Source organism: Cavia porcellus, unplaced genomic scaffold (genome assembly GCF_034190915.1).
Source record: "Cavia porcellus strain 051 isolate PalLab524CR breed Dunkin Hartley unplaced genomic scaffold, mCavPor4.1 scaffold_24, whole genome shotgun sequence".
Taxonomy (NCBI): domain Eukaryota; kingdom Metazoa; phylum Chordata; class Mammalia; order Rodentia; family Caviidae; genus Cavia; species Cavia porcellus.
This window is the reverse complement of record NW_026947507.1, coordinates 43,444,018-43,470,052: the sequence shown is the minus strand read 5'-3', so window position 1 is coordinate 43,470,052 and position 26,035 is coordinate 43,444,018. Positions and strand designations below refer to the sequence as shown.

Here is a 26,035-nt window from a genome sequence, read left to right as displayed (position 1 = left end):
CAGAATTTGGTAGGATTCCTCCCCGCAGCCAGGACTGTTACTTGTTTGTTTTAATTTTATTTTAAACGTTCTGAAGGCTTCATCAGGTCCTCTTGGTCCGGCTCCTTTGGTGGAGGAGGAAACGCGGAACACCACGGGTCCGTATTTTCTTTCCCATATGTTATTTATTTAAGAGGTATGTTTAGCATTTCTTCTCTCCGGTTAGTCCTGTCATTCTTCCAATTTAAGTAGCTTCGCTTTTGAAGGCCGGATTCCTCCTCGCACCCCAGGGAGATGGGGCGAGTTCTTTTTCTTTCTTTTTTAAAAATCCTATCGTGTGGCAGTCCTGCAGGCTGCCTGCACTTCTCCGCGTGTCGTCCATCAGCTCGTCTTGCCCTCTGGTCTAGGGACTGCTGTGTAACTGTCCGCAGCTGGGACAGCCAGTAAAGCGTGAGGCAGTGACAATCCTGAGCACAGATAGGTATCCTCAGCTGCCTTACGGCTCTGTGCCTAAACTCTTTCTGGCGTGTTAAAAATACCTCATCCTGTGGGAATTTCCTGATCCCTTGCCTGTAGGTAGCCTGGGGAGTAAATACCACTGTAAGAAGCTAGCTTGAATGTTTTCTGGAAGAGGACTAGAATTGTGTGTGGCCTTTTAACGTTTTTGAAACACGTATTTAATAACACGTATTTAATTGAGATGAGAGGAACTTACTTAACAGAATGCCTAACAAGCTTGGTCTTTCTTCCCTCATCTCAGTTTTCTGGGGGCAAAAACTATATTCAGTATATTTGGTGTGTAGTTAGACTGTCTTAGGATTTAGGTCTGAGAAGTTTTTTTTTTTTTTTTAGATAGGGTCTCACTATTCAGTTGAGGCTGGCCTTGAACTCACCTTGTAGCCCAGGCTGGTCTTGAACTTGCACTCATCCTTCTGCCTCAGCCTCCCCAGTGCTGGGACTATAGGCAGGCACCACCATACTGGCCTAGTTCTGAGAGCTCTCACCTGTGAGTAAAGACTGATTGAACAAGCTAGAAAGGGAAATGAATTTTCCAGGAGAGGGCGATGATCTGACAGGGTTTGAAGCCCTCACAAGAGTCTGGCGATAGAGAAGGCCATGTCCTCAGGATATGAGGCTAGCTGTGGGGTGAGTGGCATTGAAGGGTGGGATGGGGGAGGCGATGGCAGCTGTCCCTGTGCAGCTGTGATTGGTGACCTGCCTTCCGGAGAGTGGTTGTCAGTATTGCCCTAGGCAGAGCCAGGAGAGAAGTCAGGCTGTGGGTGTCTGCCTAGTTCCCACTACAGTCTGAAGCAGGGACCTTTCATCAAGCTTGGAACAGCCTACTGATTTCTGCTCCAAATGAAGCTCTTGGCTCAAAGAATTTCTCTTAATGTATTTCTTTCCTTTTTTTTTTTCCTCCTAATTTTTGGTAACTTTCTTTGGAAAGCTTGGGATGACAAGGCAGCTAAACCTGCCTTAGACAAGGAGAGAAAGGTTCCATGAAAATTGCAAACCTCAGGGAGGTGGCAGTGAGTTCTCAATGGGGAGAGGTGTGCGTACCTATGGGCACCTTTGACTGTTTCCTGTGTCAACCAGTCCAAGGCACCTTTACGATTTCAGCCTGCCAGGTGTCTTGGGTGATCTTATTAGGTTGAAGAGAAGCAGGATTTTAAAGCATGTAATGTTGCAAGAAGAAGAGGAATTTGGAGACTGATAGAGTAACAAGCATCTTCTGTGGTTAGGTTGGGGTGTATGGTACAGAGTACTGCTCAGAGGTGTCCAAACTTGGGTCCCAGGATGGAGCCATAGTGAAAGCAGTGTCTGTGTCATAGGGAACCTAACTTCACTTATGCAGTAAAGCTCCATGTAGTCCCAATCAAGTGAGTGAGGAGACTGCACTCCAGGGCAGCTCTGCTTAGACAGCCAGGCAGTCACTGGAGCTTACCCGAGCCTGCCCTAGAGTATCACAGCACCCCCTCACCCCCAATACTTTTTCTTCCGTTTGACTGGGTCTGATAAGTTTTAGGCTAGTGCGTGATAGTAATGATTAATGTTGCGGTTGTTTGCTTCATTGACATTTTCACTGTTATCTTGGTCTGTCACATTGTCATCATTTTAACCCTTTTCTCCAACATCTTGAGGAAGGAAAAAATAAAAAAAATGAAATAGGTTGTAATCTTTTCTTAACATAGGAATGGTGAGACACACAAACATACAGTATTATAACAGTAGATTACAAGAATGGCTGTTTAAGTTGTTTGTCATTCTGTTCCCCCCTCTTGTTCCCCTCCTCTCTCTTTTTGGATGCTGGGGATTGAACCCACGGCTTCATGAGTGCTAGGCAGGCACTCTAGCAATGTGGTATCTTCTTCATGCCACATTTTTTCTTACACAGATTTTGATCTTTAAAGTACTGAGAGATGGGAGGATAAACATTAACATATTTCTTTTTTTCAAGAGGAAATAGGAAAGAGAACTGAATTTGGTTATTTGACCAAAGTAGAAAGTGACAGAATTCTTGAACTGGTCAGTAATATTTACTGTCCTGTCCCCATGTAAATTTTTTTTCTTTTTTGGCACATGGGCTCACCATGTAGTTCAAGGCTGACCCTGAACTTGTAGTGATCCTCTTGCTTCAGCCTCCCAAGTGCTGGAATTACAGCATGTGTCACCACAGCTGGCTTTCCATGTGAATTCTTAGTGATGTCACCACCTTTTGGCAGCCCATTTCAATATGTGCTCTGGATTCTGGGAGACTTTTCTTTAGATTGAGGTGTGGTTAGCCTCCCTAAAAATGTTCTTTAGGGCCATATAGAACAAATGTATTCCTGTTCCCTGCGGCAGTTCTTCAGATTTTGAAGATTTGTGGAGGCATAGCATATATTTCTGGTGCCAGTAATCTCCCTTAGGCATTAAATAGACTCTTCATTTTGCCAGGTCCCTATCAGTCAACTTCCCTCATTTACTTGACTCTTTGGGGCTTCCATAGTCATCGAGATTGCCATCCTTTCATTGGTCCTCTGTTCCCTGGACTAAATACTCTTTTTTTCATCAGTGGTTTCTGATTTTACAGGTTTAAGTCTGGTTGCCAGCTTCGGAGGCCTTTGCCCTCATTTATTGTGCTAATGGCCCTCTTGGAGTGGGGCTCTCCGAGCAGTACAGGATGCCATCTATGATGCTGGCGGACGGTCACCTTCATTCCTTTCCCACACTCCCCTTAGCATTCAATAAAAGCAAAACAAAAATTGGTAGGTTTTTTGCCTCAGCAGTTGTATATACTGGACTCACTGAAATCACAGCCTTGTGTGTGCTGTGCTACTGTTTAGCTCAATCATTTCCATGTCATTTTGAGAGCTCAGTGCTGAACTCTGTCTTTATCTCTATTAAATTTCCTCTATAGAAATTCCAGACTGATAAAGTTTTTCTTGTATCTTGGATTTCCTCTCAATCTGAATTACTCCTCCCAGCACAACTTCCTTTATTTCTGAAGTTGTAAAATATAAATGTACTGTGGTTTTGAATGGAAAAAATAGTTGACAAGGTCCCAAGCCATTCTTAATGGATTCAGTGGAAAATTAAGGGGAGGCCTTTAAAGAGAAGCATTGTTTGAGATCGTGGAAGTGAAAGGAGGAGAAAATGTTGGAAATAGCGTTGCTACTTGAGTCTATATGATGGTGAATTTTTTCCCTCATCAAATTGTGTTTCCTGGTGCAAGGCAGTTGTAAATGGTGAGGCTTTAGAACCTAAAAGGATTGTTGAGGTCATCTAGTGCAACCCTTCAATTTACAAGTTAAAAAAGGACCCGAAGCTTCTGAGCAAGAAATTATGAGGTTAGGAGCCTCTGTGGATCAGAAAAACAGGAATGATACAGGGAGGGCAAAACTGGAGTCGAAAGTCGAATTCATGCATGGAAGCTCAAGGAGGTTGCCTGTGTCATAAGCTGATTTATGTATGGCTTAGCAAGTTTTTGCTTTAGTTTCTTCCTTTTAGGGAGGCCAAGAACACTAATATCAATTGTCTGCCCCTACAGCATAACATAAAACCCAAGTTTTCTTGAGAATGGAAATGTTGGAGAGGTCAGTTCATAATCTAGGCACTTGACATCAAGTTAGAGTCCTGGGAAAATACGTTTGCAAACGCCACCTTCTTCTCTTAATTTATTTCTATATATTTCCCTCTGTTTATGAAAGCAGTACCTTCTCATTTTTAGGAAGGAGAGAGAAAATTTTGAAGAGTATAAAATTGCCTATAATTCCATAATCTAGAAGTACCATTTTGATCTTTTTGCTTCTACTTGTTTTTGTGCTCAGAAAATTTACATTTTGAACATATTTTATGATGATGGTTACATGGTTTTTATATCTGTATTTTTCCACTTAACATTATATTCTGAACATTTTTTCCATTTTATTTAAAATCATTGAAGAGTTTACTGACAGCATGATGGTCATATTAATTGACGTTATATTTGATTTCTCTTCTTTTTCGGAACAGTTAATTTATATACTGTCCGTTTTGTGCTGATTGCCTGAAGTGTTTGCATCTTTATACGCAAATCTTTGTTCACCTAGAACACATTCTTTGAAAGTGAAATTGCTGTCAAAGATACAAAAATCTTACTTGTCACAAAGGGGAAGTGACTTTTCAGTTGCCTCCTTATTAACACAGGCAAGAGACCTGTCACACTAGCTGCTAGCAGAGTTTAGGGATGTGCTCTGCTTCACTGCCTTTGCTTGAATGCTCTTTTTTGAGAAAGTCTCACTGCATGTTCAGACTGACCTTGAACTCATAGTGATTCTTCTGCTTTTGCCTCTCGTGCTGGGTTTACAGATGTGTGCCAACATACTGGACTGTTTGAAGTAAATTTTTTTTTTCATTCACGATTGTTTTTAAGACTAATTTCTGGAAGTGGAATTGCAGGCTCAGTTTCAGTGGCTTTATGACCTAGAAAGGTGTGCCAGCTTGCAGGCCCTGCCGAGGGTGTGGGGACGCTTGCCCTGGACCTGAGTAGCACCAGATGTAATAATTCACAGTTGTTTGTTGACTTGTGGTAGAAAGTGACTCGGTATCATGTTTGAAATGTACATTTCTTTGATTGTTAGGAAGGTTAAACATTTAAATGTTTTATCATTCAAACCCCTGTGTAACTTGTCTGTATCCCTTGACTGTTGTACTGCTTTTGCTTCTTTTTACTGGGTCATGTTGCAGATACTTCCCCAGTCTTCTAAATAAATTTCAGGGTTTTTTTCTCCTTTATAAATAACAAAAAATCCTGTGATTCTCAGATACTCAAATCTGAACTTTTATGGAATCTGCTTTTGCTTGGATTCCTAGGAAAGTGGCTCTGCTTCTCTTGAGATGAAATTAATTACATGTTCTTTTGTTTTCTTTTTTTTTTTTTTTCCTTTTCTTCTTGTAGTTCATTTATTACAATTCTTCTGTTTCCCCCACTTCCACCCCAGTACTGGAGACTGTGCTCAGGAAGTGCTGAGCTACATTTGTAGACTTTATTTTAAATTTCAAGAATATTAGCTGGGTGTGGTATCTCACACCTGTAATCTCAGCGCTTGGGAGGCTGAGGCATGAGGATTTTTTTGAGTTTGAGACCAGCCTGGGCTACAAAGTGAGCTCAAGGCCAGCTTGAACTGCATGCATCTGTGTCAAAAAGACCCCCCCCTCCCCAAAAAAAAAAAAATCAAGATTATGTCTAAGTTCTCAGCCTGGTCTTGAATTTAGTATCCTCCTGCCTCACTCTTCTGGGATTATAGGTAATATGTCACCAGTCCCAGCTGAGACTTATTTTTAAATTTTTTTTTTTATCAAGAAACCTGATTTTTTTCTAAATAGATGATAATGACATTATTGATTAAATGCCTACCATTGTATCCTTTTAATATAGAACAAGATATTTTTTTTTAAATTTCAAAAATAATACATATTGCATAAAAAGAATTCAGATAAAATATAGTTTATAAAGCAAGCAAGTAGACAGTGATTAGTGCTGGATTGGGCCCAACGTCATAGAGACCTCATAGAGACCTGATTGCCGTCTTGGCTGCTCAGCTTGCTGTCTTGGAAGAATTACCTAATAGAGGTAACCTCTGTGATTTCCCAGCCCTTCACGTGTGAAGTAGAAATAACCTCTGTGATTTCCCAGCCCTTCACGTGTGAAGTAGAAATAACACCCACTCCCATGTGGCTGACAAGAGGGGGTGCTATGCTTAAGCCTGTTACCTGAGGCACCCTGCTTGTCGCACTGAAGGCACCTGAAGCATAGGTACCGTCATGCCTTCCACAGTCAGCCGCGGCCGTGCCGTAGCTGCAGACTTTCTCCTCTCCGTGAGTTCGGTACGCTGCTGCTGGTCCTTGCTGTCTGTTGATTCAGATGCCAGCAGTTCTGCATTAGACCAGTGTTCTTGGAGTTGGAGTTGTGTGCTCTGCATTAAAATCACCTGGGAACTTTACCGAACTTTCAAAGCCTGGGTCCTGCCCTTGAGAATTCTGATTCAGGAAATGTAGGGGGGCTGAGTTTATAATTTGAAAAACATCCGTTAAGTGAGTTCTGAATGATTTGTGAAACTAGTTAAAAACTCATTGGTCAGACAATAAGATTTTGGTTTGTTTGGTGTTAAGAAACTGGAGAGAGGGAAACATAACAGTAATGGTCTAGTTTTTAAATTGAGGACTTATCCTGGGAGTAGATTTCCAGGGTTAGGTTAGTTTTATTGGTACCTGAACAGTACCAGTAATCTCAGGTTACTTGTTGAGACCTATGCAGAATTGAGCAACAGAGGAAGTCTACCTTTCAGTGGGTTCCTTTTGTGTATTTTGAGATTTGTCTGCTAATTACATTTGTGGAAAACCTCTGATCTTTGAAATTTGCTCTAGAGCCCAAAGAATAAGACATTCCTTGTTTATTGAATTTGGGTCCTATGAATAGGTTGTTAGTGAATGGGTCCCTAAATGGGAAATGGTATGTAGAATGTGTATTACAATATTTCAAACAAATAAATGGTCATAAGAAGCTCCAATTTGATGGCTTTGCTTTTATTTGCATACCTTTTACATGTAGTACTGTAATGTATATCAGAACCTGAAACTGCAGTACAGTATAATTAGCAAAAATTACAGTGCCCTATAAGCAAGATGTACATTGAGGCTCCATGAATGAGAAAAACTGCACACAAAAAAGGTAAGCCTGAACAACAGGCTTCGTTTTGTCTTTTCTTTTCTTTTGAATCAAGATCTCAAAATGTAGTGCATGCTGGTCTTGAAGTTGCTTACGTAACCCAGGCTGGTCTTGAACTCAGGGTGATCCTCCTGCCTCAGAGTCCTGTGTGCTGGGATTACAGGCATGTGCCACTACACCTAGCAAAGGCTTGGTCTTAAATCCAAACAGTTGTTAACATGCCAGTCGTTAAATGAGGAATATCTGTATTTTTTTTTTTTTTTCCATTCTAAAATTTCCTCTTGTGCCAGGGGTTTAGCTTAGTGGCACAAGTTTCTGCTTGGCAAGTGTCAGGTCGTGAATTCAATCCCTGGTACCAAAAAAAAGAATTTTTTTTTCCTCTCATAAGAGTAGCTTGACTCTATGGTCATCTGATGATATTGTCTTGATTCTGATTCAGTATGACAAGGCACAACCAATTTTCATGTTTGATTTGGGTTTTTAATTGCTGATGATTTTCTGTTTCCCTTTTTTTTCCACCAAGGTTAAGTTTATGTATAATAAACCTGGTTGTACTGTGAAAAAGACATGGTCTTGATCTTCCCTAACTTGTGAATGGCATTAATTCAATTTTTACAAGCGTTGTTTACCTATAATTAGCTTCCTAGGAAAGTGCCTTTTGTTTGTTTAAACAATGAGAAAAAGGTCAGAATCTTAACAATGATAGTTTTAGGGAATTCCTCTAGTCCTTATTAGCCTACTTCCTGATTTCCTGAAATAGGTATTACCTTGATATGACAGACTATTTATCATTTCAGTGCTTATGAAGTCAGGAAATGATTTATTTTTGGATTGTTAGTATTTACAGAAAAAAAAAAGTAGGGCATGATGGCGCACCACTGTGAGTTTGAAGTCAGTCTGAGCTGCTGTCTCAAACAAAACAAAAGCCTTAAAAGTACTGCTTGCAGCAGCCTTTTTACCTAATTGGAAGGGTTGTGCTGATGACAGAACAATGTGTGCAACTTTCAGCAGACCTGGTATCTGGATTGTAATGCCAGATGGGGGAAAAAGAGAAAGCATTCTTTTTTGAAACAGGGTCTCATGGAGTTCAGACTAGCATTGAACTTGCTATGAAGCCCAGGCTGGTCCCAAACTCTCAGCAGTGCTGCTTGCCCAGTCTTGGGAGTACTGAGAGTACTGGGATTATAGGCTCTGGCCACCATGCCCAGCTGAGAAAACAGTCTTACACAGGGATTTAAGAGTAGAGGGTCTGGGTAGCTTCTAACTTGCCCCTTCATGTTTTTGGAGTTGGTGCTTTCAGTTTCTCAGGTGGGAGCAGAGAGAGTGAGTCCATACTTGTTGGTAACTGCCTGGTACTGTGAGTGACACATTGCTCTAGTCACTTCCCACAGGCAAGAACTGGTGCAGCCAAACTGTAAGACAGAATAGGAAATATAATGAGCAAGAAGATACTTAGTGAGTGACGATTATTGCTGTGATGTCAGTATTGGCATGCTGTTGGTAATGTGATCTATACTGCTGCTAGGAAGGTAGATTGTCATCTTCCTAGGAAACAGTAACCTAAGAAATTTTAGTGATCATCTTGGTTACTTTTCTCTTGTTGCTGAAACAAAATATCTGATGCCCAAAATTAGGAAAAGAAAAGTTTATTTAGCTTACAGTTTTTGGAGGTTTCAGTCCGTACTCAGCTGGCTCCAAGGCAAGGTGGCGTGGCTGAGAGTAAAAAAGGAGAAAAGCACTCCTCCTCTCCTCCCTTATATTGTATGCTGACTCCCCACCTCTGGGCAAGTGCAGCACTGACACCACCAATCCCAGTGCTAGTCAACAAGCCAATCACAAACGCTAGATTTGGTCACCTCCATGACTGCGTGAGGCTTTGGGGGGAGCATCCAGACACAACCATAACAGGGATCTTCATCTGACCCAGCAGTTTCACATTAAAAAATTCCATGAATATGTAAAGATAGTTATAGGACTATTGCTTATAAGCACTGATTATAATAATGAAAAATTGGAAACAAGTTGAATATTGAATGAAAGAGGACAGGTTAAATAGGTCTTTCTGTATTATGAGAGGATATTCAGCTGCTAATGATGTGGGGCAGTAGACTGTGATAGAAAAGAAAAAAAGCAGCTTATAAAAAACAGCATATGGTGTCCCATTTTTGTAAGTCTATAAGTAGAATAAAAGAGAGGAAACCTCTGCTTTTGGCACAGTAGATAACTATAGCCCCCCTACTTCCCAGTGCATATTGTGCTTTCCTGAAAGAAAGGTAAATCCTCATTAAAGTAAAGAAGCAGAGAGTAGGGGAAAGTTGGGGTTGAAAAGCAAAGTATCTGGTGAGCAGTTTGATGCTGCATGCTTTGGTAAATTATGCTTTTCTTTAATTTTAGTAACTTGTGCTTTAATTTTTTCAGAACCAAGTGGTAAAGACTTGGGTTCTGTGAGCATCAGAATTGAGATCCTAGGCAAGATTTGGATCTTTAAAAGGCTGAATGTTTAGCACACAGATGGACTGTAAAACACTATGCTCACCTATAAAGAAGGCTGTCTTATTCTGGACCCTGGATTGGTGGGAAGGAGATACCCATGGAGAACTCAGGACCACGGGTTTCTGCCATGGATTCACAGTTACACTTATGCAGGGAGCCTCCACATGGAGAAATAGACATAAAAGTAGTCTATAGCTGATGCTATGATAGAAGTATCTGTCAAACAAAAACTCTGCCACAGTGATACATTCTGAATCTAGGGCAAAAGTATTTTTCAGAAATCACCCAAAGAGGAACTCTGTAAAAAAATTACAAAGTTGAGAGAAAACAGTCTACCTTCTGACTGTAATCAGGCATCAGCAGACAGAGCAAAGTAAATCCATAAAGAGAAGGAATGGAAAACATGAGAAAGAACAAGGCGTTGTTATGAAAAAAAAAAAAAAGGTCGTGTTTTTAAAAGTCAGCAGAACTTCTGGAAGTGTAAAATAGTTACTAAAATTAAAACCCAGCAGGTAGGATAAATAGTTTCCACATAGAAGAATTAATGAACTAGATGAGAAGTTTGGCCAGTGGGCCTAATCTGGGTAGTGGCATGTTTTTTTAGTAGCTTACAAGGTAAGAATGTTCTTTACATTTACATTTTAAAGGGTTGTTTTGAAAGAAAAGACAAAATATGCTATAGAAATTGTGTGTAGCCTGAAAAGCCTAAAATATTAACTGTGTATCTCTTTAACGAAAAGGCATCCCAACCCTAAATTAGATGTGAGAAAATTTCTGGAAGATAGTGCAAAGGGCATGGAAATTTTGTTTTACTGCACACCGAACCCAGGGCTTTTGCACTGAGCTACCACCCCAACCCATTTTGAAATTTTCAGACAAAGTCTCACTCAGTTATGCAGGCTGGGTGCAAACTTATGATCTAACTTACTTCAGCCTTTCAGAGTGCTGGAATTATACTAAGACTGAAAAAGTTAAAGAATCTGGAGCCAAAGCCAAAATGAAAAAACCCACAAAATTTTGTAAGTTAATGCTTTGCAAGACCCCCCAAGACAAAAAGATGCTTAAAAGAATGAGAAGTCAGATTGCCCCCAAGATACAGTTGGACTGCTGTCTCACTTTTCCATGGCAGTAAAGAAATCCAGAGGATTTCCAAAGTGTCAGTGGAGAAGTAAAAGCTAGCCTTATATATTTAGCTAAGACTTCATTCGAGATTTAGGGTGAAACCATTCCTCACTGAAGAACTACTGCTGGGAAAAGGAAACAACCAGAAGGAAGGCATGAAATACAAAAAGGTCTCTACTAGCAAGCAAGGAAGTTGGTCAGTGTGTGGGTAAAATCTAAGCAGACGTGGACTGTGCTGCTGAAACATAGAGTGACAGAAATGAAGTAGGGCTACGGTGTTAGTTAATAATGCCATATAACATGGTCCAGGTGATTGTAGGTAGTGTTCTAAGAGTCTTTTATTAATTGAGCAGAGAGAGAAAATACTAGAAATATTATTAAGCTTTCTACCTGGTTAATGATGGATGAATACATGATACACTTTAAGGTTAAGCACTAAAAGAAATTGAATACAGTCCCTGGGAAGGAATTGGTTCCAGGATCTCCTGTGGATATCAACATGTGCAGCAATGTAGATTGTTTGTGTTAAAATGGCACAGTGTTTGCATTTGTTTACACACATCCTCCTGTGTACATTCAGCCTTCTGTAGATTACCTACACCACTGTATTAGTCTGCTTGTTTACTGTAATGAAATACTTGCAGCTGAGAAATGTTTGAAGGAATTTATTTAGTGTAGAGACATACTGACTCCATTTTGCCTTGGACACATCTGGTCGACAGTGTCATGGGAAAAAGTGCAGGCCTTGAAACATTGCCCCCACCCCAAGGTAAAAACATGAGGTCCTGGAGTGGCAAGAAGCAAACAAGTTATGTAACCTAAGCATGCACAATTTGAGATTCTCTGTTCTTTATCTCAATAAAAGCTACTTGCTTAGGCTGGCCGGGTGGAAGCCATTTTGCTGACCCTTAGTGTGTGTGACCCTTTATTTTTCCTTTGCTTGTAGAACCCCAACAATTTAGCTCATATTTTTGGAGTTTGAAAGTCCAAACACTATAGTGCTGGCTCTGGCTAAGGTTCCTTTCACTGTGTCACAGGTGGCCCAGTTATTGAAATTAGATAAAAAATTTAATTCATATAAATATGCAAAAGAAAATAGAAGAAAGCTGGGCCATGGTGGCATAGGCTTGTTAGCCAGTATTCTGAGAAACTGATGCAGGAGTCTATCAAGTTAGAGCCCAACTTGGGCAGCTTTTAGTGACATGGTGAGACCTTGTATCTCCCCCGCCCCCAATATATATATATATAAAGGAAAGATAGGAGAAAAAATAGATGAGAATTTCTGGTGTAAAACGGAGTGTCTCAAAAAGAGTCCAATGTACATTGTAAACCTAAAAAAAAAAATCATGCCCGGAATTGAGGATTTATTTGGTGGAATTAATAGACTGAAGAGTAGATTAGAGAGCTGGAAGATAGATGAACTAAAATTATTCATTCTGAAGCACTATTAGGTGATATAAAATAACTGATTTAGAGTAATAATACAAAGGACAAATTAATGGGGAGTATAAGATTTGGCATTGTGACTTGGGGGTCAGGACTTATGGTGAAGGTAGTCAAAAGAAAGGCATAAATAATAAATCATAATTATTATTACAAACATAGTTGTTTCAAGCATGAATTGGCAGGATTTAGCAGGAGATTAGATGTGAATGCAAGGAATTGAAGGAATTAAAAATAACTCCGAGGCTTGTTGCCCGTGGGTAACCTCCTTTGTGCTGGATACTGTGCAGTGTTACTATCTCTGATTTTTATAGCAGTCCTGAACATAGGTGTTACCTTTCTACTGATGTAACAAACAAACAAATGTGCTGGGGGAATAGCTGGGTAGAGCGCTTCCCTGCCGCGCAGTCTCCAGCACCACTGTCAAATAAAAAGGGTCAAAGGGGGCAGGTGGCTGACAGGCGCTAGACAGCCGACAGACGGTGGACAGGCGAGGCTTGGAGTTGGGGAGGGGATGATGGTGATGGGGGAAGCCTCTAAAGCAGATGCACTGGGAAACAGATGGTGTGAGATCCTTCAGGAAGGAAGTGACCCCAGCAGATAGGGAACACGAGTTAGAGAGTGTGGCTGGAACACCAAAACACGAATGCGGAAGTGATCATTCACTTCGCTGCTTAGAACGGCCTGACTCAATGCTGGGTGCTGGTGATGCAGCAGGGTTGGAACTACAGAGTTGCTGCCCTCAAGAAGTAGGTTTGGTGAGGAAGGTGATAATGGATGAGTGCAAGGAAAGAAACTATGAAGGAAATCAGTAAGCTAGTGCCAGAAAGCATCAAATCAGTAAGCTAGTGCCAGAAAGCATCAGACATGAAAACATCAAGAAAACTGACCTGAAAGGTAGGAGTCACCAGGACAAAGCAGGACTGGGAGTGAGTGGGTATTATGCACAAAGAAGAACAGCAAGGGCAAAGATTCTGGGGCGGTTCAGAACTCTGGTGCTGCTGAGAAGTTAGTTGGTGGCCAGTGTAGCTGCAGCTGAGTGAGCGAGGCAGGCCATGATGTGGGTGAGACTGGACATCGGAGGATGCTCAGGAAGGGCCTGGCGGTGCAGCAGGAAGCCGCTGAAGATGTGTGGGGAAGGGTGAGGCAGTCTAGTTGTGTTTGGAGAGGGTTCGAGTTGCTGTGTGTGGGATGCGTTGCAGGAACAAGGATGGAGGTCAGCTGCTAAGGTGCCGTGGTGCCTGAGAATTAGAAAGACGTATACTGTGTTGGATCAGATGTCTCTAGAAGCTGGGCCTGGTGTAATCCCAGCACTCAGGAGGCTGAGGCAGGAGGAGTGCTGTGAGGTCAAGGCCAGCCTGGGCTACATAGTGAGATCCTGTCTCTAAAAGACAAGCATCTCCAGAGAGTGCTCTTTATCAGTGCTGCAGTGCTGCATGTATTCCTCCATCCTAGTAGCTCATTGTAAGTTCCCGAAGAATGACAGGGGAGACTCTCCGGGCTGTTTTTCTTTTGTACTTGAAATAATTTAATTAGCTGTATAGGATGGTAAGTTAATGCCATTGGACACTGATGACACTTTTGCCTTATTCCAGTAAAAGATAAAACTTAATAGGGATACATTTCTTTTGAGTCATTGTTGAATTATTGGTTTCCATTAGAGCATTTGTTCACACTCTGCTCTGCATATAAATTGGTTGCACCAGAAATTTTAGACTGAATAGTCTCCAAATGACTTTTGAAAAATATTTGTTTAGATTCTGTAATTTTTGAAAAATTTCAAACAACCAGAAGCAGAGCACATACTGTTGTAAACCTCCACGTTTACCTGTCATTTTACATGAATGGCAGTCAGTTCGTGGCTGGAGTTGGGCCATCTGTTACTCTAGGTACTCCTCACCACCTCCATCTAGGTTCTAGTCTCACTCCTCAGAGCCCCAAGGCATTTTAGTATTTTGCCTCGTTCCCTTCTTGAGCACATGGTAGGTGTTGTATGCTTAGTTTGCCTGTGAAGGTCCCACTTTCCACCTGCTGTGCTGCTGTGTTTTATTGGCATCTCTGGAGTAAACTGGAACGTTGCCATATGTATACGTAAGGAAAGCCTTTTCAGAAGGATAGTAAGGGAATTCTGTGACAGTATCTTTAGTATTATTTTTCTAATGGTATGACACTTTTCTGTTTTCTTTTTAAATCAGGAGAGCAGGTCCTGGTGTTCACTCTTTCAGGAAGTCTTACATGGAAGTATGCTGCATAAGCCAGAGGAAGGAAGGATCCTGGCACATAGGGTAAGAAAGGGAGGGCTCTCTGTACTGTCTTGATTTTTATCTTCCTTGTTTTTTTCCTTTCCAGTCTTACTTGTTATGATTTGACCATCAATGCAGCTGTGAGAGATTATTATTTAAATTAGATTTTTTATTGGTATGTTTTCGATATACATAGCGATCACATTCCTTGTATTTGTATCTGTACTTGATATAATGTTTCTCCCTATTCCCCAGCTCTTCTTCTTCTTTTTTTTTTTTTTTTGTCTTTTTCCTTTTTATCGGTACCGGGGATCGAACTCACAACTGCCTGCTTGCAAGGCAGGTGCTTATGCCGCTGAGCTAAACCTCCAGCCCCTCCCCAGCTCTTCTTGCAATCCCTTCTTCCTCTCTCCATTTACAAAGCTTTGTTTCTGTGTTTTCCTTTCTCTCTTCTTTAAAAAACTTTCCCTTCCTTAAAAGAGAGATTTCTTGAATCAAAAGGATAGTGGGATTTTTTTTTTTTTAAAGCTATCTGTTAGCATTTCAGTGAGTCCCCCATCCTGTGACTTAAAGTCACCAGGACACAGCAGCCCCTCTCCTGCCCCCAGCACCCTGAATCTTCTCTTTAGCTCTTCTGCTGAAGAATTTGACCTTCATAGCTAGAGGCTGCTTTGGGAGCTTTCCCTTCTCAAGAACTCTGTAGTAGGCCAGTCGTACAACATCAGTGATGGGAGCTACTCCAGTCTTATTTTTGGCAGCATTTACTTGTGTTTGCTCACCGACCAACATCCACAGTTTATCAAGGCTGACAGCTGGGCAGAAGCTGGTTTCTCTCTAAGTGGTAATGCCTCATACCAGCCTTCTGAGAGTAAGCGGGTGGTATTTGTTGAAGTTGATCCTGTGGTGTTGTCAGCCTATAGCATTACACTGGCCTCCGAGCACTTCTGGTGCTTGCCCATATGGCCAGGGCCTTGGCTTACATGGCCGTGAAGCTTCTAGGTCTTTCTTAGTCTGGATCACATGTCGGTGGCCGAGACGAAGAGCTGTCTCAGATATGTTAAGGGTGTGGTGAATTTTTTTTGTGTGTGTGTAAGAAATGAACATAGAGAATATTCTTTGCATGGCATATTGTGATTGATTTCTGTATATATTAGGTTCCAGAGGAAAGCAGATAAAAACCTTTTTAAAGCTGTGATCACAATGCTTGGTGAGAGCACAAGGCTGGCAGTGTTGTTTCATGATCAACTGGCCTAAAGTGCTTGCCCATCTTCTCAGTCCATTTTCATTGCAGCGCACTGTCTTATCCCCATGCACTTGTCTCCATTTCGGAGGCTTGGGACACTAGGGAATGAGGGCTGATGACAATCTGACCCTCAAGGGTATGAAGTCATGCCTCTCATTCCTAAATATAGTGCTCTTCTGAAAGACTACGTTACTATTTCTGTTTTAAGGAGGAGGACTTGATGTCTGCTAATGAAAGATAAATAGAAGCAAACTGGGAAATACCTTTCACTCTGGATTCCTGTCCCTGCTACTGGATGAAGAACAAAAGCATTCTGTTTAACTCTTTTCCAGTCTAAAGTGAGCTTCTCAAAGTCTTTTTCTTTTGCTAAGTAGATGAAAAGGAAACTTTCATATTCAGAGTGAATGTAGCACCAGGGTTGGATAGGAGAGTGTTTCTCTCCATCTGAGGATGATGCCCAGGCCTCAGATAACAAATTGGTCTTGTAGACATCTTCATCCACTGTTGATTTTAGTAGACATCATCATTGTGCAGAGTTCTCATACCATTCTTGATTGAATGATACAAGAAGAGGCTGGGTAGAGGCATACAGCCTGCAGCTCTTTAGGGGCTTGTGTCCCTTTCTTGCCAACCACAAGTAATATGCCCACACCAGAGAGAAGCTCTGCTTTGGATTTAAGAGGGTTCTTCGAGACACACCAGTTCCAGTCACTTTCACCATAGCAGATTTAAGCATTTTCTCTAAATGTACTGGGGTAGTTGTTATTGAACATAATCTCTTCAAAACTGACATGCTTTTCTTTCTTTTGCAGGCCTGATTGTTGGCAGTGACATTGATAAGAGGCTGACGTGTTTAACCGCAGCTGTTCTAACCAGCTACTGTATAATCTGTCCTGGAAGTTGGACACTCAGAATTTACTGTACTGTGAAGAGAAACTATGCGTTTGTGTGGGTCAGCAAAACCAAAGAATAAGAGCTATGGCAGTTGAAAAGATCTGTCTGATTCCAAGGTATTTTTCCTGGGTTTCATCATCAGGAACCTCCTCCCTTTCACCTTGGCAACATTGCGGCACTTTTCATTTGAGGAAGATTAAAAGCATGCTCTTTAGTCAACAAGTGGAATTTAAAAGCAACCAGAACAGGGTCAGAGACTGTTTCAGTCACAGCTGAGGAAAATGGAATTTCAGTTTTACTTGGTGCCTTGTACGGGGAGTGCACTAACTCTTCTGGAAACATCTGAGTGAGAAGAGGTTGAATTTTGCCGAATCAAAACTCATGGTGATGGCGAGTGACCCACCGTGATTGGAGAGGGCAAGTGCCTCAAAGAACTCATGACGGGTTATGCCATGTTGCGGAGTGGGGGTGCGGGGAATGGAGGTCAGACCTGTATGTTACGCTGGTCCAACCGCATCCGGCTCACGTGGCTCAGTTTCACGCTCTTCATCATCCTGGTTTTCTTCCCCCTCATTGCTCACTATTATCTTACCACTCTGGATGAGGCAGACGAGGCAGGCAAGCGGATTTTTGGCCCCCGGGCCGGCAGTGAGCTCTGTGAGGTGAAGCACGTGCTGGATCTCTGCCGCATCCGTGAGTCTGTGAGCGAGGAGCTCTTGCAGCTGGAAGCCAAGAGGCAGGAGCTGAACAGTGAGATCGCCAGGCTGAACCTGAAGATCGAAGCCTGTAAGAAAAGCATTGAGAATGCCAAGCAGGACTTGCTGCAGCTCAAGAATGTCATCAGCCAGACGGAGCATTCTTACAAAGAGCTGATGGCCCAGAATCAGCCCAAACTCTCTCTGCCCATCCGATTGCTCCCCGAAAAGGACGATGCTGGTCTTCCTCCTCCAAAGGCCATGTCGGGTTGCCGGCTGCATAACTGTTTTGATTATTCTCGCTGTCCTCTTACTTCTGGTTTTCCAGTGTATGTTTATGATAGTGACCAGTTTGCTTTTGGCAACTACTTAGACCCTTTGGTTAAGCAGGCTTTTCAGGCAACCACACGCACTAACATCTATGTTACAGAGAATGCAGATGTTGCCTGTCTTTATGTGATTTTAGTGGGAGAGATGCAGGAGCCAGTAGTGCTGCGGCCTGCTGACCTTGAGAAGCAGTTGCATTCTCTTCCACATTGGCGGACAGATGGACACAACCATGTCATCATCAATCTATCCCGAAAGTCAGACACCCAGAATTTACTGTACAACGTGAGTACAGGCCGTGCCATGGTGGCCCAGTCCACTTTCTATGCTGCCCAGTACAGGGCTGGCTTTGACTTGGTAGTCTCTCCTCTAGTTCATGCCATGTCAGAACCTAACTTCATGGAAATCCCGCCACAGGTGCCAGTGAAGCGGAAGTATCTCTTTACCTTCCAGGGTGAGAAGATTGAATCCCTGCGGTCCAGCCTTCAGGAGGCCCGCTCCTTTGAAGAAGAAATGGAGGGGGACCCCCCTGCGGACTATGACGATCGGATCATTGCCACCCTTAAGGCAGTTCAGGACAGCAAGCTGGATCAGGTCCTGGTAGAATTTACCTGCAAAAACCAGCCAAAGCCAAGTCTGCCTACTGAGTGGGCACTGTGCGGGGAACGGGAGGACCGCCTAGAGCTGCTGAAGCTCTCCACCTTCGCCCTCATCATCACTCCTGGGGACCCTCGCCTGGTGATTTCCTCTGGGTGTGCCACACGGCTCTTTGAAGCCCTGGAGGTTGGTGCTGTCCCGGTCGTGCTGGGGGAGCAAGTGCAACTTCCGTACCAAGACATGCTGCAGTGGAACGAGGCGGCCCTGGTGGTGCCCAAGCCACGTGTTACGGAGGTTCACTTCTTGTTACGAAGTCTCTCTGACAGTGATCTCCTGGCCATGAGGCGCCAAGGCCGCTTTCTCTGGGAGACGTACTTTTCTACCACTGACAGTATTTTTAATACTGTGCTGGCTATGATTAGGACTCGCATACAGATCCCAGCTGCTCCCATACGGGAAGAGGTAGCAGCTGAGATCCCTCATCGTTCAGGCAAGGCTGCTGGAACGGACCCCAACATGGCAGACAATGGGGACCTGGACCTGGGCCCAGTAGAGACCGAGCCACCCTACGCCTCCCCCAAATACCTCCGCAACTTCACTCTCACCGTCACCGACTTCTACCGCAGCTGGAACTCAGCGCCAGGGCCTTTCCATCTTTTCCCCCACACACCGTTTGACCCTGTGTTGCCCTCAGAGGCCAAGTTCTTGGGCTCAGGAACTGGATTTCGGCCTATTGGTGGCGGAGCTGGGGGGTCTGGCAAGGAGTTTCAGGCAGCACTTGGAGGCAACGTTCCCAGAGAGCAGTTCACAGTGGTGATGTTGACTTATGAGAGGGAGGAAGTGCTCATGAACTCTCTGGAGAGACTGAATGGTCTCCCCTACCTGAACAAGGTGGTGGTGGTATGGAATTCCCCCAAGCTACCCTCCGAGGACCTTCTGTGGCCCGACATTGGAGTTCCCATCATGGTAATGGAAGAATGGGCAGTTTGTTTTACTGCGTGAAATGGTATTTCACTTCTGATGCCTTTTCCAGCTCTCTTTACTTGACGTGTTCTCATTTTAGTAGAGAAGGATATGCATACACCTTTGTTTTTAAACTGGTGTGCATTTCTTTCCCTGTGAAGTTTCTGCTTGCCATATCCATTGCTGCTTCTCACTTCCCACATCCAAGGCCTTGACAGCAGAAATTGGTGCTGGCCCCAGGAAGGTTTATAAACCCTGCCAGTTGTCCCATAGACTTCTTTCAAACTGATGAGTTTAACAGTGATGGGGAAACTCACATTTAGGAAGAGTGTAAGACCTGGGCATAATAATTAGTAATTGTGATGTGTGTCGTTATCACCATGTCTTCATTTTATATCTGTGGGAACTGAGGCTTAGAGAGGTTAATTAATTTCCTCAAGGCCATCATGAGTCACGGAGGAGTGGCAAGGAGTTTCAGGCAGTGCTTGGAGGCAACGTGCCCAGAGAGCATTTCATGGTGATGATGCTGGCTTACAAGAGGGAGGAAGTGCTCATGAACTCTGAGCACTTATTTATTTTATTGCGTCTAATTCCAGAAATTGCAGTTTTAACCAGGAGACCCTGTTGCTTTCCAGGGTCCTGTGGAAGTCTGCTGGAAATCTGGAGTTTGATGCTTGAAATTGAAGATCCTGGACCTTCTTTTTTACAGTGTCCTGAAGGTTCTTTCTGATTTCTTTCTCCATCTCTTAGGATTAGATGATGTAGTTTATAGGAAAAACAACAGCTAAGAATACAGGATAGAGCACTCTTTCTGAGGGCTGTAAGTTAAACTTGGCAATCTAGAAGTACAGCCCAACTTTTTCTTACAGGCCTTAGAGTTGATCTTAAGCAGACTGTTACCTACTTACTCTGAAAGATACTTTCCAGGAAAAGGTAGTAAAGAACGGCAGATCTGATGGGCTATATGTTACTAGAATTTTAAGAAGATTAGTATTTTTTAGGGACAGTCTGAAAAGGATGTTTGAACTGGTCGAGTTTTTTTTTTTTTTTTTAATACTTCATTGGAGAACTGATTCATGTGAAATACTTTTTGTATAATAGCATGTAGTAATGGACAAAGTCTGAGTTCCAAGGTGATGCAGACCTGGGGATGAATAATCATTTTGAGAGCTTTAATAAGTTGATTGGCTTCTCTGAGCTCAGGGCTAAAGAGAAATCTATGTAGTACAAAAAACTACTAACAGGTTAATCAGTGATTATTTGTTTCCTACCTACCCCTTAAAATCAAAGAAGATGGAAAGCTGGTGTACATCCCGCTATGTTATAGGTAACTTTAACTGACTCACTAATCCTCTACATAATTTCCCTTTGCTCCATACGTATAACTACTTATTTCCTCTTGCCCAGAGTACCTAGCAGTCTTTTCCAAACTTTTTTTTTTAACTACTGTCAACCTTTTTAATTATTTAGTTGAATTAATAATCTGAGGCAGTTCAAAGACTATTATAAAAACTTTTGATTTGAGTTTATTTTTTGTATTACTAAAAATTCTGTAGATACAGTTCTTCAAATTTCTTTTCCCCCAAAATTTTGTTTATTTCCTTTCTCAGTTAGAGCTTCGGAAATGCCACTGAGGAAAGTGCAGGGTCCATGGCAGGCAGATGCTGCGTGAGCGAGCAGCCTTTGGTTTGTGTTTTTCCTGTATTTTCTTTGAGATTGGTAGGAATATGGAAAAGCTGATGCCACCTTGTGAACAGTGACTAAAATCCGTTAGAGGACTTGCTAAAACAAATCCATCCTTGAACTCCAGTGGTAAGTAGTCCTCTTTGATTACATGACAACCCTTGAAACAGTGCAGTACCTAGTTGGAAATGCCAGAAAGGTTCCAAATGAACTGGCTATTCTAAAAATGTTTCACATTAGGAATATATTCTTTCTTTCTTTTTTTTCCTGGAAACAGTTTCAAACTGGAGAATCACACTCCATTCTGTAAATATTTTACTGTGCTTTTGATTTAAGAGAGGCAGGTGTTTTGGGCAGTACTTGGAATTGCTGACCTTTTGGATATAGCTGGTTACCAGGGATAGCGAGACTGGTAGCTCTCTTGTCTTTAGGAAGACAGCATTATGATGCTTCTCAAGGTACCTTTTCCATCTGCATGTGGACAGGTCTTTATAAAATTAGCAATAGTTGGTTCTCAGGCAGTCTGGCGGATTCCAGTCCTTCAGCGAAAATGATTTGAAGTCAGCATATTGGTTAATTGAGCCAACCCGAGGACCTCTGTGTTATTTCAGAAAATGCACTGGCAGTTTGTGCCTCTTTTATACTTTGTTTCCAGACTAAGTAAAATAGTCATAAATGCTAGGTGTTTGTGGGCTGTGAAATCTGTTGAGCCCTAGCTATTTAAGTGGAGAAGAATTTTCTTAGGGGTACCTGATTGGGTGTAGGTATTAAAGGTCCTCATTCTTTTCTAATAATTACTTACATAACACAGAGACCTGGCTTAGAACAAGTGTGATCTTTATGCCACCACCCTTGGATACTCTGGTTCCACATACTTGAAGTAAAGACATTCTCAGCTCAGATGGAGTAGTGGCTGGGCATGGAGACAGGACCTGCAGAGCGATGGAAGGGGGGTGGCTCTTATCTGAATGGTGCAGGACTGCTGGAGAGGTATGTTAGCGGCTGGCTTCTCTCTCCTTGTCCCCTGTGTACCCTGTCAGCTGTTGAGTCAGGTACCTTAGTGCCTCAAGTGTAGCCATATAGCTGCAGATGCCTAATGGAAGTCAGATGGAGAGAGCAGTTCTGTGCCAAGGGCTGTGCTGTCCTGTCTTTGGAACAGTTCCCCACCAGACTGGGAACTACCACTTTCACGGCACCTTAAATCTGTTTCACTGTGTCTGGTGTTAGGTCAGAGGCTTTTCGGATTTTTCTTTTCCTGTTTGTAATGAGTGGATTTTCTCTGGCTGCTTTTAACATTTTTTCTTTGTTTGGATTTCAGCACTGTGACTAGGATGTACCTTGGCATGGTTTTCTTTGATTTTTATTCTGAAAAGTGTTTCAGCAGGCGGTTAATTTGGTGCTGCTTACTTTTATATTTAGCTGGTCAGCCTGCAGTATGTGCCGGGCATACATGATGTGGGAGGAGCCACAGACCTGCCAGCTTACACAGTGTGTGGAGCTTCTGTCTCTGCCTCTATCCTGTGTCCTGTGTCCTAGTTTCCTCCTGTTTCCGTGGGCAGTGTCTGCCTATTTGGTCTTCAGGCCAGACAGCTGTGGGTTTGTCTGAGAGTCCCTCCCAGCTGTCTTTTGGGATTGGGATGCTAACTCTGGCTTGCTCTCAGGGTCACAGTGACAGTGACTCCCTGGGGCTGCAGTGCTGCAGAGTGCTTTCTCCTCATTGTGTTCTCTAGGAAGTTGTGTTTTGTCCAGCATTATGGTGTCATTGGTAAGTGGATCCAGTCCTAGGCTCCTAGAAGTGCAAACTCCAGATAATCCCCTTTTGATATTGTCCCACGGAAGATTTTGGTGTGAGTTACTCTTTATATTCTGGAATGTAGTAGTATATAGGGTAGGTTTTTTTGTGGAGAGTGGGTGCCAGGGACCAAACTCATGACCTTGCGCTTGGCAGGCAGACGCTTGTGCTGCTAAGCTAAATCCCCAGCATGGGTAGTTTTTTAGAGTATTCTGTGTCAATGAATCTCTCAAGAGCTGACCTTTAGATGTTTAAAACTTAGTCTGTTATGAAAGTGACATCTTTCAGTTATTTACAGCTGGTCAAGCTCACTAAAAACATTGCTTCCCTCTGCACTGCAGAGTCAATCATTTCTAGAACAGTCTTTTTGATAACCAATCCAAAAATCTGATTTTTGTCATTCTCTTCTCCATACAGGGCACACATAGCTCATTTACACAGAGTGCCTGGCATGGGCTCTTTGAAGAGGTGACAGTGATCTCTGAGGGAAACTTGAGTGTGTGGGTTGTGTGAATCTAGAGAGGATGGCAGTGGAGAGGCAGGAAGGATGCAGCCCTGGGGCCTCTGGGCTGAGCTGGACAGGAAAGGAGGGGAGGGGAGGCTGAGGCATGTTTGTTTTGAGATGGGATCTCCTCCTGTTGCCCAGGCGACTCTCAGATTCGTGGACTTACCGACCACCTCTGCTGCCTGAGAACTGAGGCTGTGGGAGTGCACCACAAGGCCTCCTCTTGGCTCTCATTTTCTTGATTCTCCAGCTCTACAGTGGGCTGCTTTTTGAATTAAAGGAGAGGGTGGCCAAGGGCTAACATCAGCTGCTGATACTCTTTCTTGCCTGCATAGTGCCCTGAAATAAGGTTCATTCTTAGTGGATTCAGAAGAGAAGTATGGTATTGGAGGTTGGAGCTGTTGGGCCTGACCAGGCCAAGTATTATCTAAAAGGTATACTATTTTAGGTATGTATGTTGTAAATGTTTGAATGTAGTAGTGGTCTAGTCTATGATTGTGTTCCATTGTGTTGAGAAGAAAGGTGGTGAGATAGATGAACCAGTGAGACGTCATCAGGGTGCAGCGGGAGTGAATGGTGGGGAGCCTAGCTCCAGCTTGACTGATGGAGCTGGATGAATAGTTTTGCTTTAGGAAAAAGGATTAAGTAGTAAGACTTTTCCTAATTCCTCTCTTTCATTCCTTACTATTATTAAATATATTGGAAATTTCTTGTTAGTTTTGATCTATAAACTTCTCAGGTCTTTAGTCCATATTCTGAAAGTAGAATAGCTAACTTATGTCCTGCCATTCATAAAATGTGTTGTATGCCTGCTATATGCCAGGCACAACACTCTGTTCATTCTGATCAATGTCCTACCAGTAATTAAAGTAATAATTCGAAAATCAGGTATCATATATACCAGTTACTAAAGTGAATCAAAAGGTCTCTAATAGTATTATACTGTGGAAGCATGAAGAAATAGCATTGGAGTGTTTTAATTGAAAACAACATCAATAAAAATGCAAATTGTAATGTCACGTAGTACTTCTGGTTGACCTGTTTCTTTTGTATTATATCTGTTTTTCTCACACTCCTGGAGGCTGGTGCTGACCTATGTGTCTTTGTTTAGAAATATTTGAGTTTTTTGGTTGTCTAATTTGGATGCCAAAACCAGTAACAGTTTGCTGTGCTTTTGTCTAGCCATTAAGCACTATAGCTTTGAAGCCAAAGTGTTAGAAGAAAGCTCCCTGCTGCCCTTCCTCTGTCCCTTGTGGATGCTCTCTGTTGCTTACTTTTCAGCCTGAGTTTTAGTTTGTATCTGCAAAGTCTATAAGGGTAGAAATAGTGTTCTGGGGAAGAGATGATTGCGTTGGGATGAGGAAATGTAAGTTGTTCATGAAGTACTGTAGTTCTGCTAGCTCTTGGGGTTGACTCAGTCACATATCTCAGAGTGGCACCCGTGACATTTTGGGCTGCATCATTCTTTGTCTTGTGTGCTCTAAGAATCCCTTAGACCTGTACTTACTAGGTCTAAGTAGCTCACTTTGTTTCTCCCCAGTGGTAATGTGTCTTCTGAAGCCCCACCTCCACCCCCAGGAGGGCAGCAAAATCATTCTAGTTTGAGAACTACTGCTCTAAATTCTTAAAGTGTTTTGTTGCAGAGTTTGAGACTGGGAAGGTAGCAGGAGGTTCAGGAGAACTTACTTGGCCCCAGTGACTTATGTCCAAAATGACTGAGTACTGAACAGTGGAAGGGCTCCGGTCTTGTTTTTTTTATCTTTTTCATTTTTATCAGTACCAGGGACCGAACTCACGACTGCCTACTTGCAAGGCAGGCACTTATGCCGCTGAGCTAAATCCCAGCCCCGAGGGCTCCGGTCTTATACACAGTGCCATGGCGGCTGGTCTAGTGGTATGTAACTTGGTGGGCAAGCAGAACAAAGGCAGTTTGTCAAGCTGTGCCCAGTGGCTTCGGTTGGGTAACAACAGCGTGTTATGAGAACAGGAGGTTATAAAACTTTACTTACAGGGACAGAGTTACTGCTTTTGTTTGTATCAGAACAAAGAACAACAGCTGTAGGGAGGAGGTGGTTTGAGGAAATTCAACTTTCTTTTTAAGTCCTGCTTCAGTTTTATTGACTACAATTGTTGGTCAGCTAACCACAGATAAGCTGTAATACTTGATGTGTGTTTTCGTGAATCCTTAAAACTTTTCTGTGATTGCATCTTGTTTATTTTGAGCCCAGACAAGTTGTGCCAGGATGAGCAGAGGCAGGTGTATTGTGTTCCGGGAAGTGGCAGAGCCTGCTCTGTTCACGTCTCTTGATGCCCAAGTGATGGGCTTTCATGCGCTTACTAAAACAGTTGGTGTGAAATCTCAGCCAAGCCACTTTTCCTATTAGACCTTCAGCATTATGGCCCCAGCCAGGTTTTTAAAGAACACAGTGGGTTCTCTGGATTTGGTTCATTTTATAAATTGGACAGGTGATTTTGGATATGCCCTTGTTAGCAGATCATGATCATTTTAGAATCTCTGGTTTCTCATTTTCAGATTTGGAGCTGGGGTTTTTACAGGAATGTCAAGTGTGGCTGATAAGTAACTTGTATTTTTGCAGACAGCATGGTACTCTGGTGATTTAGCAGACCGATTGCTTATGTACACACAGCCAGTAAGTAGGGGAATCGGACTGAGCCCAAGCTTTTCTTACTGACTTCAGAGTCTCCCTTTTTGTCCTTTGCACAGGATTTCTGCAACTCAAATGCACACTGAGGACCTGGGATTTAGCTCAGTGGCTTAAGTGCCTGCCTGGCAAGGGTGAGGTCATTACTGTGATTCCCAATACCAAAAAGATAAAACAAAAAGACACAAAAAACTGAATAAGGCA

General features: G+C 42.7%; 1 protein-coding gene across 8 annotated transcripts in view; it reads left to right on the top strand.

Annotated features, from left to right (window-relative positions):
* Positions 1–26,035, top strand: part of Extl3 (exostosin like glycosyltransferase 3) — a 93,138-nt gene that overhangs the window by 51,459 nt on the left and 15,644 nt on the right. For 7 of the 8 annotated variants that reach the window (XM_013143405.3, XM_013143404.3, XM_063234520.1 and 4 more), the window contains 2 exons: positions 14,422–14,511; positions 16,525–19,191. In XM_013143405.3, the coding sequence (XP_012998859.1) occupies positions 17,044–19,191 (2,148 nt within the window). In that variant the 5' untranslated portion in view covers positions 14,422–14,511; positions 16,525–17,043. The remainder of the gene's footprint in view (positions 1–14,421; positions 14,512–16,524; positions 19,192–26,035) is intronic. The other variant, XM_063234523.1, reaches the window with a different exon arrangement.